This window comes from Pempheris klunzingeri, chromosome 15, assembly GCF_042242105.1.
Source record: "Pempheris klunzingeri isolate RE-2024b chromosome 15, fPemKlu1.hap1, whole genome shotgun sequence".
Lineage (NCBI taxonomy): Eukaryota > Metazoa > Chordata > Actinopteri > Acropomatiformes > Pempheridae > Pempheris > Pempheris klunzingeri.
In genome coordinates, this window is record NC_092026.1 from 16,828,582 (window position 1) to 16,846,208 (window position 17,627).

The 17,627-nt window shown below is 42.1% G+C and overlaps 2 protein-coding genes across 3 annotated transcripts; both read right to left on the reverse strand.

The window, feature by feature from the left end:
* Positions 1-1,033: 1,033 nt before the first annotated feature.
* LOC139213980 (kelch-like protein 40a) lies at positions 1,034-6,220 on the reverse strand. The gene is made up of 6 exons (XM_070844704.1): positions 5,082-6,220; positions 4,772-4,932; positions 4,244-4,351; positions 3,521-3,706; positions 3,118-3,267; positions 1,034-1,514 (listed from the first exon to the last, which is right to left on the reverse strand). Exons 1-6 carry the CDS (start codon positions 6,201-6,203, stop codon positions 1,403-1,405), a joined length of 1,839 nt encoding a protein of 612 aa, XP_070700805.1. The 5' UTR covers positions 6,204-6,220; the 3' UTR covers positions 1,034-1,402.
* A 2,793-nt stretch (positions 6,221-9,013) lies between these two features.
* Positions 9,014-17,003, reverse strand: hhatla (hedgehog acyltransferase like, a). Of its 2 annotated transcripts, XM_070845497.1 has the most exons (13): positions 16,816-17,003; positions 15,535-15,662; positions 14,135-14,202; positions 13,902-14,015; positions 13,425-13,445; positions 12,986-13,180; positions 12,105-12,314; positions 11,505-11,676; positions 11,182-11,326; positions 11,040-11,075; positions 10,733-10,934; positions 10,491-10,632; positions 9,014-10,165 (listed from the first exon to the last, which is right to left on the reverse strand). In XM_070845497.1, exons 2-13 carry the CDS (start codon positions 15,638-15,640, stop codon positions 10,023-10,025), a joined length of 1,554 nt encoding a protein of 517 aa, XP_070701598.1. In that variant the 5' UTR covers positions 15,641-15,662; positions 16,816-17,003; the 3' UTR covers positions 9,014-10,022. The 2 variants fall into 2 exon arrangements, with proteins under 2 accessions (XP_070701598.1, XP_070701599.1); XM_070845498.1 differs by lacking the exon at positions 13,425-13,445.
* Positions 17,004-17,627: the final 624 nt, after the last annotated feature.

Sequence of the window (17,627 nt, forward strand, 5' to 3'; positions counted from 1 at the left end):
AGAGGATGAATCCTAACTTTGGTGATCCCCTGACTTTACCTCTAGTGCCATCATGAGGTTGACATTTGTTTTTAGTGAAATGTCTACAACAACTACTGGATGGACTGTTGTAAATTTTAGGTCAGACATTCATGGTCTCCTTGTGATAACTATGGTTTTGCATTCAATTTGTCCAATTCTTTGATTTAACTAAATAGCACGAAGACATTCCCATCAGCCTCTGCTGCACTTTGTGTTTGATAGTGCTAATTAGCAAATGCTAGCATGCTAAGCCAAGATGGTGCACATGGTAAACATCATACTTTCTGATCATCAGCATGTTAGTGTCGTCATTGTGAGTATATTAGCATCCTAGCTTTTAGCTCAAAGCCTAACACAGACACTAGCTTGGCTGTTGATTCTTGATCCTGTTTAATGTAATAGGGTTTATCAAGTGACACCGTGCATGATGGTTCTTACTCACTCTGTGTAATAATGTTTTCAAACATTTATTTTAAGCCACCTAGTGCTTCAGATGTTAATATGTACAGGCAGTGACAGTGTAACATTTCATGTGGGAGTCATGTTGGAGTTTGATGTTTACTTTAGTTCCCCTTCTTGTTGTACCAGTGTCTGTAAACCTGAAAAGTCAACTGAAAGTGGCTGAAAGTACCTCAGACTAATTGTCACACAGCTATTGTATATACTGTAATGTGAAATTGTAAATACAGCTAAAGACTTGTTCTATGATGTATTTGGTGGTGATGACTTATAGTGCTCAGGTGTCAACTGGAAATCAATGTTTACATTTCAAACTCTACGTTCTTGATTCACACTATTTGCATGATGTCAATAAAGTGTCTCCTATTTGTTGCCATGTGAAGGTTGTGTAAATATGGTGTTCTGTACAGTAGGTGAAATCAGCTGTAAAGATGTTATTGAACAAAATGCCAGATGAAAATGAATAAAACCATTTGCACTGTGGATAGGCCCTCTGTGTCGCTGCAACTGAAAGCGAGACTCGTCACTGAAAGCAACACAATCAACCCTTATCTTTATTTCTGCTTTAAACAAAGCCAACAGGTAATAAAGAAAATTTATCAAATAATATAACAAAAAAACAAACAAACAGATGTACAAATCAACATTTCAGCTTTTTTATAAAATTTTGTGTGATATTCTACCTCATGTCATTCACCTTAACCCTCACTCACACTTTGCTTGCATCTGTCTCCCCCTGCTGTAGAACATAAGATTAAACAATTACATTTCATAACACTGTGTCACCTCCACAGGCCAAACTCAAATGTTACCCTCAAACACTCTAAGACAATTTTGGGCCAATGTCCATCCCGAGTACGCTCATTTACCTCAATGCTAATGTGGCATCATTAACCTGATGGCACCCCACAGTTCGGTTCAGTTATAACTTGGTGAGACGCAGAGTGTTGAGACGCACTGGAACAACAGTGGATCCCTCCGCATAGCTAATCTCTCGCAAAATCCCATTCCAGCAGTTCTCCGACTCATCGTACCTGCGGGAAACAGAAACATGTTAGTGTATTTGTGATGCCTTATAGCATTATAAGATTTCTAGCATTATAAGAGAGCATTTATCAGAATTATTTGACATTAAAGGGACTTTTGGGTGTTGCTCTATTAATAATAGTATAAGGAAAGGATGAAAATGTCTCCATTTTAGACCCTAATTAAGTTTATGCATAGGTACAGAAATTAATTTTAACTTTTAAAAGCAGGAATGGCACATTGATAATAATGGTTCAGTTCCTTTAGAATAGCTTGTATAAAGTGACTCTGAGCCAGCGTGCACATTACCAGGAGAACTAGAACACCTAAATGGAATGCAGCCATTATTTTCAAATAGTCGGATGTTATTTTCCTTTATATTTTTCTTATTTTCAACAAATCTCATGAAAAGACCAAAGACAACGATGCATTAATCAGTCTCCCGGTAATCCCCAGTAATCCCAGTAATCTGTGGCCTCATACCCATTCTTTCACACTAATGATGTAAAGATTTTCAGTAAAGATGTAAATCTTTAAAGCAGGTCATTAAATGGGTTTTATTTAAGTTAACTTAAACAGGACATAATAGTGCATTTTTGGAGGTCTATTTTCACATTGATACGCTGTAGTTGGAGTGAGTATGAAAGGAGTTTCCAATGTGGAACTCTGACGTGATCACATCTGTCCATGTCAAATTGATCACTTTAAGCAGATGATTATTATGATGGATTTTTCTCTTTTTCTTTATTTCTCATGCAGATTTCCATCTAATTTACATTTATATATGTATTACATGAATATAAAATAATGGAACACACAGCTTAGCTATTTATTACATTACGGTTTATGTTACCAGGCATCATCAATCCACTTCCCCCCGGCCGTGTGCATTCATTTTCCGGTATGCATCACCAGCAGCCATGATTTGTTCTTGTTCTTTGAGTCGACTACACGAGGTAGCCTGAGGAACACCACGTGGCTCCTGCATCTCGTTGACTTGTCGTAAGCTTCTAGGTGACTATTTTTTCCATTTAGATAAAATTACTTTTTGCATGCAGCCTCAGGTTACCAGCTAGAGGCAGATGGGCTACCGTGAAGCAAAGTATCATGGGAGTAAAGAAAAAAAAGTAAAAATGTAAAAAAAAACAAAGTTTTAAAATACTTAATTAGTATAAGCAAATAATTTTAACAGCACTTGTATAGGAATGTCTCTGTCCCAAGTTATTTGATTCATATAATTGGTTGATCACTGTGACCACGATCACTACAGGTGGTTTCCACTGAGTCAATTAACTGTTTGGTTTTGGTCTTTAATAGGATTCGTTGGCAGGCAAAAAACAAAGACTTTGCTTTTGATACTATGAGGTGAAAAAGTCATAAGTCATCTTAATTTGAGTGAGGAAGAAGATTTTCACATTTGTTCATTTCAAAACTTGCAACAGGCCAGATCAGGGGGATACCGCGTAATTTTGATTGTGGGATGAATCCTCTCAATAAGATCCAATTATTCACCACCTACTAACTATGATAAACAGTGTATTAGATATGAAATAGAAGGTGGAAACTGTTGTGTGTTATGTTCTTCGTTTGTGATCACAGGGGGGCTCTCACCTCCAGATGTCAGACATCTCTGTTGGGACGGGCTCCTCACTGGTCTCACTGGGCATCATGGCGAAGCCCCCCAGAGCGTACAGGGAACCTCCCATCGACATCAGACTGAGAGAGCTGCGCTCCTGAGGGAACTCTGTGAACTCAGACCACCTGGAGCACAACAGGACAATAGCCCCCCACACACACACACGCACGCACACACACATACACAGGAGAGTGATGACAGTGTTAAATAAGCTGCTATATTACCGTATGATGCCCACAGCAGTACAACAAGTGCTATTTTATGACCTAATGATCTGCTATTCTCGCTCCGTGAGTCATTTCACTACTGTGGGCAGATGCTTCACCTCATAATGATGTGATAAAGTAGGTCATATAAAAAAAAACTCAGCTGTCTCACTTGTTGGTGGCAATGTCGTAGACCTCGATAGAGCTGGTGAGGCCTGAGTCTGTGACCCCCGTCACCACGAAGATCTGGTCTTTGTGGATGGTGACACCAAACAGGGAGCGGGCCGTCTTCAGAGGAGCCAGGTCCTTCCACTCAAACTTCGTGGGGTTGTAGACACAGACTCTTCTCATGCATTTTCTGCACCAAACATTTCATGCCATGTGTTAAAGGGGCGCTCCGCTGATTTTATACATGAGGTTCAGTTTGAGTCTTTTTAACAGAAAACCTGTATTACAAATTGGGGGGTTTACAGCTGTTAGCATTTAGGAGGCAGGGAGGGTCTGGTTAAAGATGCTGCTGAGTTGCATTGTGGGAAATGTAGGATCCAGCATAGTTTGAGCTTGTCTCAGTCTAGACATTAAAAATCAGGACATCTTCGCCTCTGCTGAATTCCCTTTTAAATACGGAAATACCTCTTAACTATTGATTCTCTATGATATCAAATATGATACATGCTGTAACAAAATGATAATAGAGTAAAATTAGAATAAATTATGATACTATCCAGTCAGCAATATGTTGGCATTGTCAGAAAGTGTATTTTTTATAGTGTACATGTATTGATCGAGGAATGTCAAATCATCTAAATGGAGCCACATGTTGAAAATACAATCCTGAGGTGTGATCAAATGGTAAAAAGCATAAAGGGGATAGTTTGTTTGGAGTGTTACATACTTGCTTTTTGACTTTCCTCCAATTACATAAACAAGACCTTTGTGTGACACGGTTCCATGGCCGTACACTTCATACGGCAGAGGGTCAGACTCTCCCCATTTGAATGACCTGTGTACAGGAAAAAAGGATGTATAATCATGAATAGACTCATGCAGCAGTAATTCCGATGAATGAAACGGAAGCAGCCATGTTGCTGCCCAAAGAAAAGCATGCATTTCTGCGTAGCTGGAAAACGTATTGTCACAAAACTGAAAATAGCTGTTACTCAAACAGTAAATTTTGGAGATGGTTTTCACAGAACAGATTAAATATTCCTTTTCTGTAGTATCATTTGCTATATCAATGGAAATATGCATAATGCCTCTAATATGGCTATGAGAGTGGTTTTACACTTCATGGGATGGGAATAACTGACTTTTAACATGTACTTAAAGCAGCACTGATTTCCTTTGCTAAGTATTTTCATTTAGATAATAGACAAGCATATCATATGTAAAGTTCCATATCAAATTTGGTATCCACACTTACTGTCTGTCATAGATCATGACTGAGTCCAGGGCATGCTCGCCTTCCTTCAGCTCCTTTCCTCCAATGACAAAGATGGAGTTTTCAGCTTCAGTCAGGCCGAACAGACAGCGAGGGTTGGGCTGTGAGGGCATGCCCAACCACTCTGAACTCACTGGGTCAAACTGGGGATTAAAACAACAATATGTGAGGAACAAAAGGTACCAGAAATCAGCATTTTGTAGATTTGATTCTAACGCTTTCTTTGTGTTTTACAGTATGGGGAATGAAGAAAAAAGTGATGCGTTCATGGTTGTCACGACTCATGCGTTACCTGTAGGAAGTAAGAGCTGAACGGTTCATCTTTGTCCTCCTCGTTGTAGAGCATTCCTCCGACAACAAACACCTGGTTCTGATCGGTCACCAGGCTGCAGTGGTTCTTGGGAATTTCTGTCGACTCTGAGACCACAAAGCATTCATTTCCTACTGGGTCATAGGCCACAGTCCCTGTGTCACTAATCATAAGCATCAGGTCCATCTCAAACATCCCAAAGCGAGGGTTGTTGTTGAGGATACCCGGAAGGAACCCTTCCTCCTCATCATCATCCTCATCTTCACTCTCTCCCCCTTTCGCCCCATCACTGCTGAGCTTCTTTGGCTTTGGGAGACGCCCTTTGTGAGCATCTTTGACAAGATCCAGGTCCTTCTTGATCTCTTGGCTTAACCGGATGTACTGATGACGCTCTACTTTCTCTTTGAAGTAATCCAAAGCCATGAGCCTGAAACGGATGCAGTGTAACAACTCTGGCAGGTCCTTAATGCGATTTGTCTCGTCATGTCTCACCCAGTCCATCAGGGATTCAAACACCAGCTCCTCTTGCTCAACGTTGAGGGCATCTGAGGTGATGATGATGCCCAACTCACTCGGGCCTAGCTGTAGGAAGTCCTGGTCCCTGATAACAACCTGGTAGCGTTCACAGATAAACTCCCTAGCAGCTAGAGAAAGCCTGGGACAATCCAGCAGCAGTCCTAGCCTGAAGATAGCTAAGCAGTTTCCCAGCACCATCTTCTCTTGGAGGTAGGACACACAGACAGAGAAGATGGAGGGGATCTGGTACATGTTAGCAACCATGAAGATATCCTGGACGTTCTGTTCTGTCAGATTAATGTCAGAGGTGTAAAGGTAGCGCAGGATCATCCCCATAACAACCGGCTCCACATCTTTGAGGACAATCTCACGCTTTTTGCTCTCCTCCAGGTCTGACAGGAACATGGCCTTGAAGAAGGGGCTGCTGGCTGCCAAAACCAAGCGGTGGCAGGGGAACTCCTTGTCCTGAATCTTGAGGACACAGTCGACAAACTTGTCATTCTCCAAGAGGTCACACAATCCGTCCTGGAGCAGAGTCTGTTGGTACATCCGTGGCTGCTCCACGGGGTCTATAGTCAGGGCAGCCATTTTGTTAGCTCTCCTTGTCCTGGTTGGGTTTTGTGGGCACCCTACTCACTCCCCACAACAGAGCAGGTCTGTCAGCGTTCACAGGGCTGCTAAGATTGCTGTGGATGGCCTCCACGGGTTGGTTGGCTGGTGGCTGCAGCTGTTGGTGGCTGTCAGTGACTCTGTACGCCAGAGGTATTTATAGACAGGACCCTCACAAAGCTGAGGAATCCATTTTGGTGGGCAGGGAGGAGGATCTATCCACTCCTGCACCACACAGACCCCCACAAACAGCTGAATGACTAAGCTTGAGGGTGACAGCATGTTAAATCCAGCAGAACATCTCACCAGGCAATCTAACTAGGTCTTAGGCTGGTTGGTAATTTAATTTTGTGTCATGCGTCAAAAGGTGCCCAGCCTGCATGGGCTTACCTCAAAGATAACAACCAAGAGCAATAACAGCATAGATAATAAGAGGGACAGAACAAATGTAATACACTTCCACAATGTCAAATATGAATGCAGCCCTGCTCCTTAGACACGATGGCTATTAAACATAATTCAGGCATATCTGAGGCACAGACTGTCCCTTTAACACATTAAACCTAATGTGCCATTGTATGTTGTTGGTGAGCATTTAACATAAACATATGAGAAAAGTGAAACACATGATGACATTCTGTAGACATTTTAAGGAAAAGCCAATATCTAAAATTATGATATAATGGAGGAATAATCACTGATCTCTCTCAGACTACACTTTATTACTTTGGTGTTACATATTTTCCTATTTCTCTGGGCACATACAGGGCAGTATGTGCTGTGTACACGTAGCAGTGGTTCCTGGAAGATTAGCATGTTACATAATAAACTTAGAACAAGCAACCACAAAAGACTAACACACCAAGCATGGGCGCAACACTTAGACTAAATGTATTGCTTATTCACAGCGTCCCCATGAGCTTTCCTCAGGTTTCAAAGGTTGTGACACGCTTCACTATACATACCACATCACTAGACACAGGTGTTTGTAGACATTATTCAGCAGGTGATACACTCTAAATGTCCCCGTTATTACTTCCATTTAAATCACCCTCTTAAATGTCAGTCAAATGTCAAATGAAAATGTCAGTTTCAACACATGTAATTCAACATTTTACATTGATTATAATTGGTTAGATATAATTAACACAGTAGGTCCATACAAAAAAGGTCATTATCAAATCAACCACATTTCAGATAACAAGTCAAATTGTTCTCATTTTTCATTACATATGGGCTTAATGAAGATTATGACACATGCCTGCATATGTTTTATATAACTCTGTAATATGTGTAACCACCTTTAATCATCTGATCCAGAGATACACCCAGAGGGATGAACCTTCACGCAGATTTCATAGACTGCTTTCTTCCCTTCCCTTCCCTTCGCTTCCTGAAACCTGTCCAGGTGAGGGGCTGTGAAAGACAGCAGCTGGCCTTCTCCCTCCTGCCACTCCCCCACAGCTGGGGTGATGGACAGAGGGGGGAACGGTTCTGAAGCCTTAAGTTCACTGATGTAGCTTCACACTGACTCACAGTTTTGCAATATTTGACATTTTCAGTGTAAACTGACTGATGTTTGACTGCAGTGACCGAATTTGAATAAAGAAAGTAAAATAGATACGGACCGTGTTCCCTTAGTCCACTTCAACTGTGGAGCAAACCTGTGGAAAAGTCATTAATACTGGTAAAAAATAAGGTTTAACCGTTTATTCATACATTTATTTATCATGCATTCTTAAAAACACACTGTTTAACTCTTGTGTTTGGTTTTATTCAAACCAAACATCCTTCAAAAGGTTGTCAATTTTATTTTATTGGTCAGAGATGTGTAAAACCCTGAAATACAACAAAACCATTCGTCAATACAAACTGAAACGAGGTACTACTGTAATCAAACATCAAAAGTTCAGCACCAGTTCTCCACCTCCTCCTACAGAACACAGAACGTCCCCAACAGTCCACCTGTGAACAAAAGCCTGCACATTGTCCACCGTTTGATAATATGCGTGCTCCACCTTTAGACGAGACTTCACCAGTCCCTTCAGAGCCGCCACTGTGTGGTTTGTGGTATATTCTCCACATTTCCTATTACTGACACATACAGTATCTCCCTTCTATGACTTTTCCGTCCTTAAGGACAGCTATCCTCTTTTAGCTGTACCATGGGATGATGCAAAGGCTTGATGTTGACTTTTTCTAGCTTATAATGCTCTTTCTCATGAAGGTATGTTTTTTGTAAATAAAAAAAAAGATGTCACCCACAATTTCACACGATGGCTTTTTTTAAATTTCCTTGTACAGGACTATTTTATTACTCTTTTTTTTTAAAAACTAAATCTAGCAGAAAGCTCTCCTCTGCAATCTCCTGTCCCCTCACCTCTAACGTGGTCCCTTTTAACCTTACATGAACTAACTAACATGAGATTAAATGATCTCTGTGTTCCTCTGTGTTGTCCATTCTTACTTCTGCCTTTTTCTCTCCCTCACGACCAGAAGTGTGAAGAACAGATGTAATCAGCTGCAAACACCTGTGTGGCTGAACAACAGTGGGTTCGTAGGAACTCAGTTTTTATCATTCACACAGGAAGTTCATGATCAGCTGTGGTCAAACTAGGCCATCTTGTGGTGACAGATAGCAATGCCCCACTAACATGCAAATAAAACCCGGCACAGACTTTATTAACTTATATTAGAGCATTTCCACTGAGATAAACAAAAGGCAGACTTTCATCCACTTTATCCTCCTCTGCACACTGCAGCAAAACAAACTTTGAGCCGTACCTGTGTCTCTTTTGGATGAAACAAAACTTTATTTCAAGTCAAACGTCTGAAATGAACACCTTTGAATAAAAACCATACAATGAGAAAAGGCATTCACAATCCGCATCGACCCTTTCTGTCTGCCTGCTACACTGGAGAGCAGAGCAGGTTTTGGTGACAGGCAGGATAAGACTGACCCATACTCCCTGCTGGGCCGCTGCCTTTCATAGTAAACTGAGGGCGTGGATCATGTGGAAAAGGGGCGGAGGGGAGATATGCTGACATATCCAGACACTCCAGTAATCTCCTTGTAGATGACATTGGAGTAAAGCTGTCTGGATGGTTGAACTACATTAAATCTTTCAATAGTATACGAGATCTAATACATTCTCAATCGCCATTAAAACAGACTATAGCAAATATACATCAGCTGCTAGCTATGTGGAGGACCTCCACAGCACCCTTTGTTTATTTTCTTCAGTGCACTCCATAAGTTGCACCCTGATTTCAAGTTTTTAACCCTTTTAGTATATGGTTAAAAGTTGTGAAGAATGGGATCTCAGACACTTAAGGCAACCTTCTGACTAAAAATAATCATAATGGAGGATGTCCATGTTTCAGAAAAAAACAAAAATGAACTCAAGTGACAACCATGCAGAGCAAAGTAGTTGTTCCTTAATAATACTGTTTGTCCTTTTATATACTATTAGTTGTAGCATCATCAAATACGTGTGAGGCCAGACATTTCCTAAACAATCTTTTGTTCAGACACAATACAAATACAAAATGCACCGTCGGTGGTTTTGTGCCAAAGGACGTGGCGATTATCTACAGCAAGTGCACTTGAGGATATTTCACAGTTCAAAACATCGCCTCGCTTCTGACAAACAAAAGCAAAAACACAGGCTTGTGAACAATAGTAGGTGCTTGACTGGCTGTTACAGTCTGGTTCGGTGCCGTTCGCAACGCCGAGGGTGGAACAGTGTGAGGGGGCTGTTGACCGCGAAGTCTGTGAAAGTCAGATTTTCAGTCTGTTTATTCTGCTTTTTCTTTGCCGTCATCGACTGGCTTCGCCGGCTCCGGATCGTCCAGCAGAGCTTGTTGTCTCTCCCTTTCCTTCACCAGCTGCACGCCACAGTAGGTCACAAATAACACTGAGAGGGTGGACAGAGGAAAACCTGGAAGAGCACAAAGAGAGAAAGAAAGGGGGAGTGAAGGTAGGGAAAGAAATAAGAACAGAAAAGTATGACTTTAAAGGAATGCGGCTTCATTGTGCTGTGCAAAAAGGGGATGTTCAACTGGAGAAAATGCTCTGCTGTTTAGATCCTTTTATCTGTGTGAGAGAAAGCAGTAAAGGGGATGCCAAAGAAGTGTGATATCTGGAGGATGGAGTCCCTTGAGATTCTGTTGCTTTTGATGTCTGCCTGTGTTGCTCTCGCTTGAAGTAGACAGAAAAGAACTGTCTCAGTTTCATTTTATATTATATACTCTTGTTGTTCCCACCTTTGAAAATCAGTCGTTTTCCCACCAGTTTGGCGAACTCCAGACTGTTCAGGGAGAGAACATTGTAGAGGATGATGGCCCAGAAGTTGGCAGCATTGAACACACCTCGGATCCTGCGTGACATGGCTTCACCCATTGCACCCTAGATAGTGCACACATTAAGTTTACATTACAAATTACAAATAGCATACTTATATATCATTGATTGTGGGCTAAAAGTGACGTATCCTTATGTTTCTCACCTCAATAGTAGAAAATGGTGGAAGGGAGAAGAACTTGGCCACCCACAGCTCAAAGTTGAGGCCAAAGCAGTTGAAAAAGGACCAGAGGTAGACCAGCTCACATGGGCCCAGCCACAGGGTGGTGATGGCGAAGGTGCAGAAGGTTGCCAGGAACTCCTTGAAGATTTTGTCGTGATCCCCACCGATATAGTCGTAAACATACCTGCAAAATCGCAACTCAAGTTCAACTTGATGAAGGATCAAAATAGTCTTCTATTTACTGTTTCTTCTGTCGTTTAAACCTGCGTGTCGATACTCAAACACTCACTTGCACAGCCAGTCATTGATGCCTCTGTCAAAGTGCCTGAAAAAGACAATTATTACACAGTTTTAATGTTTAGTTTTAAGGTGGACAAAGAAACCACAAAATGATTACTTCAGGTTGCGCACAACTCAGCAGTCACACGTACGTCTCAGCGAAGACGTAAAGCATGGTGATACACTTAGGAGGCTGAGGGGGGTCCAGGTGGTCCAGTGTAGACACAGTGTTGATGATACCAAACATCATGGCCGCCTTCACCCAGTCATACACCAGGTTGGAATAAGCCAGACCAGCTGCAAAGGCACACATGGAAACAAAGCAAGGCACACTGATGGTTGTTGAGAAACATTAACACATCAATTTCTACTAAAGCGGTACCATTTTCATGTTTGATGAAGAACGCAATGCTTGGGGTAAAAGTAAATGACCAAAGCCGTGTGAAAAGTGCGTGGAAACATAGATCACGCTCACCCAGACACCAGTCAGAAAGCTTGGTGACCAGCTTCATGTCGCTGGGGATCGTCAGGATGTAGAGGTAGTGGAAGAAGACGTCCACCGCCAGAATAATTCCCAGATGCAACAAGGCCTTGGTGGTGATGTTCCACAACTCCCGTTCCTTGCGTGTCAGCTGGGTGTTGTTTGCCTGCGGAATTAAATCAATTTTGGAAACAAGCCATCATTGTTTTTCTTTTAAATTATATGATTATCACAGCATATCATAGACATTAGCTGGAGGGACATCACATTGAAAATGATTCAGAATAACGCAACACATATTAACAGACTTAGAGTATAAAACTAAAAATACAGCTATGGGTGGAAAGTGATTGTAATTCAAGTGTTCATGAACCTTAAACCTTTGTTTTCTGTCTCTACTCACGGACTTACATGGACACGGAGTATTATGTGTGGGAATGGCAGAAGCCTTCAGGAGTCTTCTAGCACAATGTGCTCTCATGAGTGCTTGATAACAGCTACCACGTTGAAGTGCCACATTGGATGCTCAGTTTCCACTCTTACTCATTTTCCCTCCGATCGATCTCCACTGTGGGTCGAAATCTGAATCCTCACCTGGACGTGATACCTGTCGAAGGTCATGATGGGTCCAAAGAAGAAGAAGGGGAGGTAGAAGTTGTATCTCAGCAGGTCAGCGAATGTGTAGTTTCCATCCTTCTTCTCGCAATTCTCTAAAGCGAAGCTCATACAGCGCATGATGCTGAAGCCGCAGCCTCCATAGAACAGGATGTCTTGCAGGTCAAAGGAGCCGGTCACCAAGGCTTCCTACACAAAGGCCCGAACATCATCATTTCCATGCAGACAGCACGTCCACACTACCCAGTATTTGGCTTGACTGCACTTGACAGCAATACACCTGCATATACTTCTACTGTTATTAATAATGAAATTACAACAGGAGTAGTAGAAAAAGACGTAGGAACATATCTAACATTACATTGAATTATAGTACTTATATCACTATATGATACCATATTACTACTTATATCGTCATTATTTTATTTTTACATGACATACTGCTGTATATAATGGTATTCTTTTCAATTTATCTTAAATATTTATTATATTTTTTATTTTCTTAAATTTCTCATTTTACTTTCAAATAGTTCTTCATGTGTTTTTTTTTAACATTTTTAAATATTCCAATTTCCCCTCATGGCAGTGACTGCATTTTAATGCATTAGTCTCCCTAACATTAAGCATAATAACTGAAGGATCCCTTTACTTCTATAAGTTTGTGCTGTTTAACCTTGCTGCATTGTCCAGTTTGTTGGTTTCCCTGCAGAAGCCATGAAAACACCTTCGGTTCATTTAAGCTACACAAGATGAAATCCCATCATGTCGGTTCTCAAACACTCCCACTGATTCTGCTCCTGGTCTGTAAAGCTCAAAGTCCCACAGCTCATTCTGTATCAGGCGTGGAAACTCCCACTCACCTGCCAGGAGTTATAGGGCTCCAGCTTGATGGAGGCCAGCGTGGCCAGGCCGGCCGCAAAGCACATCCATTTGCTCTTGACAAGGGCGACGCTGTAGATGATGATGCAGTGAGACAGAACCAGAGCCATGAAGGTCCAGCCCATCGTGACCAGGACTGCCAAACCCCCGTACACACCAAAGATCAAGGATCTGTGCTGTGGGTACAGAGGGGCCAGCGTTAGTGTGGCGTCACGACAGGAGTTTTGTACTATTCATAAATGAATGCAACACACGTGACGAGTGATGTTAGTACATTACACTGTATAGACAACAACAGACAAAGTTTAGGATGGAAAGATGAAATAATTGTGAGGACAAAACAAATGTAGTCCATGTAACAATGGTTTAAATGAGACACATGACAAAATGTTTGAACATGTACAAGTTTATTAATGTTACCTTACATCCATCTATACCAATCTTCGTTGTAAGCATGGAACAAGACAGAAAACATGTTTAAAACATATTAAACTGTTTTAAATATGTCAAAATATAGATATATTTTTTAAATAGAATCATCTGTATACTGAACAGACAGCATCACCGTCTAACAGAATGCAACTCATGCTCATGCATCAAGTCAATAATGTGTTCGAGGTTGGGGTACATACATATAGTATTGATGATTTAGTCGTACAGCTCAGGGCCTTTCTGTTCGCATCAATACAATGTAGCTTTGAATGGAGTTTGTTTATTCCACACATTGAATGAAATCTCATGTGTGGCTTTGACTGGAGCAAAGCTTGCGTTCACATACACACGAGCACATGCATACTGTACGTACAGCAAACATATAGTACAAATACACATGCCATTGGACCTCTGTGCAACTCGATCACAGCGCCGGCTCATGGACGTTCACACACATGCACGCACCTTTGGAGCAAGCACGGTGAATATCTTGGCAAAGATTACGTGACCGATGAGAGCAAAGAGGATATGATTGCGGAATGTAGAGAACCACATCATCCATTCGAAGTCCGCAACATCCTGTGGTAGAGGAAGAAGCATTAGGAGCGACCACTCTCCTCCGACATCTAGCATCGGTAAATCCAATTATGGAGCACTATGAGATTCATACAGAGCGTATGTATGTATGAGCAACATACCATTTTCCTGCCAAAGTAATGCCATCCTGGTTTCACGCTTTCTTTGAAGGCCTTCCTGTTTATGTTCTCTGAATGAAGAGGAAAACAGTGTTTAATGCAGTGAGGGCTCTAGGATGAGGAGTGCTGAGTCTAGACTTAAGGCAGTTTTATTTTGGGGCTCTATGTGAAAAGTGAGCCTTTTTTAAACAATCTATCTGAGCGATGGGTCCTGTAGGAGTCCAAATCTGAACAGCTGTGGATCTAACTGCCAAAGTGAATATTAGGTGTGAGAGCACATTCAGTCCATTTGATAACATCAGATATTACATAATGTGTTGATGCTTTTCTATTTTTGAGGCTGACACTCTTACGGCCATAATCTGGTTGTAGGAGATTAGTTCACTGTGTAACCTGAATGAAACGCTGACAGAAACGACGACGGTGACAATAAAAAATAAGTGTGATGATCATAATTGGAGTCACAGCAGCGACGCCGAGACAATCAGCGCACAGGAGCAAATGCGATTGGCGTGAGCTCCCGTGGCAGCTCCTCCGGCTTCGCCTGATCACACTAATGGCCACGAAAAAGGATATCAGAATGTGAGGGGTCAGTCAGGGAAAGCCTCTTACTTCTGGGAACACAGCCAAGTTTCTGTTATGAGCATACAGTGCTACTGTAGCATGCAGACCTGAGCACTTTCAATGCCAAAAATGACCAAGACAAGAGTGAGAGATTAAGGCCTAAAGAAAGAGAATCGAGAGAAAAATGATGACTGACTACAGTACTGTGCCTTGGCCGATCTGACTGCTCACACTGTGACAGACAGTACCATCCACCAGCTTACACACAGCCCACTCAGATCAGTGTGTGAACAGGGGACTTCAGCGTTACACTGCCTGAACACAAGTAAACATTTGGCAGCATTTCAGGATGAACGGTTTGGGATTAGTTTGCTCTAACTGAGTCTTGAAGTCTGAAATATCTTCATTAGGAAGATAATTAGAAAAGTAATTAGAGCATCTTTAAATTGTCTTTGTATTAATAGGAACGTGCAGAAATCCCTTAGGGGATGGGGGGGGGTCTTTTAATCTGATAAATGAACTTTGTTCTACGCAGTTTTGGGTTAAATAGAGCAGTGTTATTTGTTTTTGAAGCTGATTTTAAAAATTAATTCCCATTGTTCCATTTAAAGTGATTTATCAGTGGGATTCCTTTGGGCTGAAAGGGTTTTTTACTCATAAAGACGGCTCAGCTCTGAGGCAGCTGCTCGAATAGTGTCCTCTCACTCTGACTTCAGTAAATATATATATGCCTGAAGTTCAATGAACTCTAGCTTTATGGTGTGGATTTTTACCTCTCTCTGCCTTGCATTGACAGCGTGTGTGTGCTCTGGACATCTCTTGACACGTTTTGCACTCACCACTTGAAGCTTCAAATATCCAACTGCCTGCCCATATCAAGGCCGCGGCGAGTACAGCTCTGTAGAGATACAGCTCATATCTGGGGAGGGCAGCCTTGATCCCCATGGTGAATCTGCACGCTGGAAGCCTAACGGGTTGAAAAGCAATCAGCCACACAATAATAGACGTGACTGAAGGCAAACAGCGTGAAGAAAATATAGACACATCTGAAACCAGTGATGGATGATTTGGATAAAACCAGTAAGCTGATTTAAGGGCTTGCAAAGGCTTATTGAACCTTGATGTTCAGATATCAGTGGTTATTGTGGAGAAAATGCCTTTTTTTAGTCAGATATGAGACACTAGTGTGTATAAGCAGTCTCTGACAGCATACTGCGTGGGCTCCACCATAGGAAATGTGACTAATAAGACAGACCTGGGGTGGGTTTTTTTTAATAGGACGACTGCACATACAGTAAAAGGCTTTGAAGCCTATACACTGTAAATCACTGTAGATTGCTGCAGTAGATTCCCTGTCGCACTAAACCATTTTAGAACACAGCCAAGTGGAATAACAACAGAAAAACACTATATGCATACAAAAGCACATTATGGTGGTTGAAGTAATGTATATGTATGTATGTATGTATATATATATATATATATCTCCTATAGAGAGAGAGAGAGAGAGATATGTAGATATATATATATATAGATCCCCGTGCCACATACAGACCAAGGTGCTTTAAAGAGGTGACATTTTACTAATAAGCCTTTAGGATCGACAGGGCAGTGACTTAAATAGGACTGCAGAGCCCGGGCGCCGCGGAATCAGCACCGTCAGCTGCGCAACCCTACCTCTCCTTCCTATTATAGCCCGTGCAGTTGGTCTGCTGTGGAGCAGGGCAGCTGCAGTGCTATGTGATCTGAGAGGCGCTGGGGGACTCACTTCACAGAATAATATAGCACTGACAGGAATGACCAAGAATGGTGCATCGGAGTTAGAAAACACAAGGACAGTTACTTTCCAGTGGAGACAAACGCACTTGTACTGCGCCAGGCTCATGTAGCGCACTTTGAGCTGAAGTTAAAGGAGTTGCACTAACAAGTCTTGTCCGAGCCAAGATGTAACCATGGCTGAGCAGGACCCCAGAAAAGCGTCCTGCATACAAATCGAGGTTCACTGTGCCACTGCTCCATGCACACAAAGCCTCTAACACACTGATCCCCTGCATTGATTAGTGCGCTCCCTCTGTTATTAAACCATGTGTACAAATAAAATAGACTTGTTTTTTACTAACCTTGTATCCGCTTCACACTGTCAAGATGAGGGCAGCAGTGTTTACAGCCCGACCCTTCACTTAGAGAAAATAAAAAACAAAAAGGTGGTTGGAGGAGCTTTTCTAATTCATCCGTCTTGTGGGGGCTTGCCGCTGCCGCTGCCTGCGATCACCAGCCTCGGCCAGTCAGGATGTTGCGGACTCAACGAAAGGAGGAGGAGGAGGAGGAGGTGGTGGTGGTGGAGGTGGAGGGGGATATATTTATCCTTCACTACTGCACCGCAGTGAGGGGTGGTCCACGCCGAGCCCATCAGACCTCACCGGGGCGCAAAAACACTGTGGGACAATGGTGCAAAATGAGGAGGAGAGAGGCTGCATCAATCAGCACGAGCATCACAGAGACACACACACACACACACCACACCTCTGATGGCTCTCCAGCCAACACGTCCAATGGATCGGGCGTGTGCGCATACCACAGGGTGTATTAAATGAAATGCACACACATGTTCACCAATGGACAGAGGCGATTGCTTCTGAGTTTCATGGTGTGAACCCTCTTTCCTCTGTGGTATCAGAATAGGTGGCACTTTATAAAGTCTAACAAATATCTAAGGATTTCATATTTTTACAGTTTTAAGTTAGATGTTCTCCATTGTAATGTGGCACATTATGAAGACCTGTGACAAAATAGCATGTAACCTGCCTCTACTGTAGATACCAAGGAGCGTCACTCGCTCTCTTCAAACACACAATAAAGACATTTGGTTAGAGAACATGTGGGCTCCTCCAAATCCGACACTGATGTGACTGAACATGAATGCTGGCAGGCA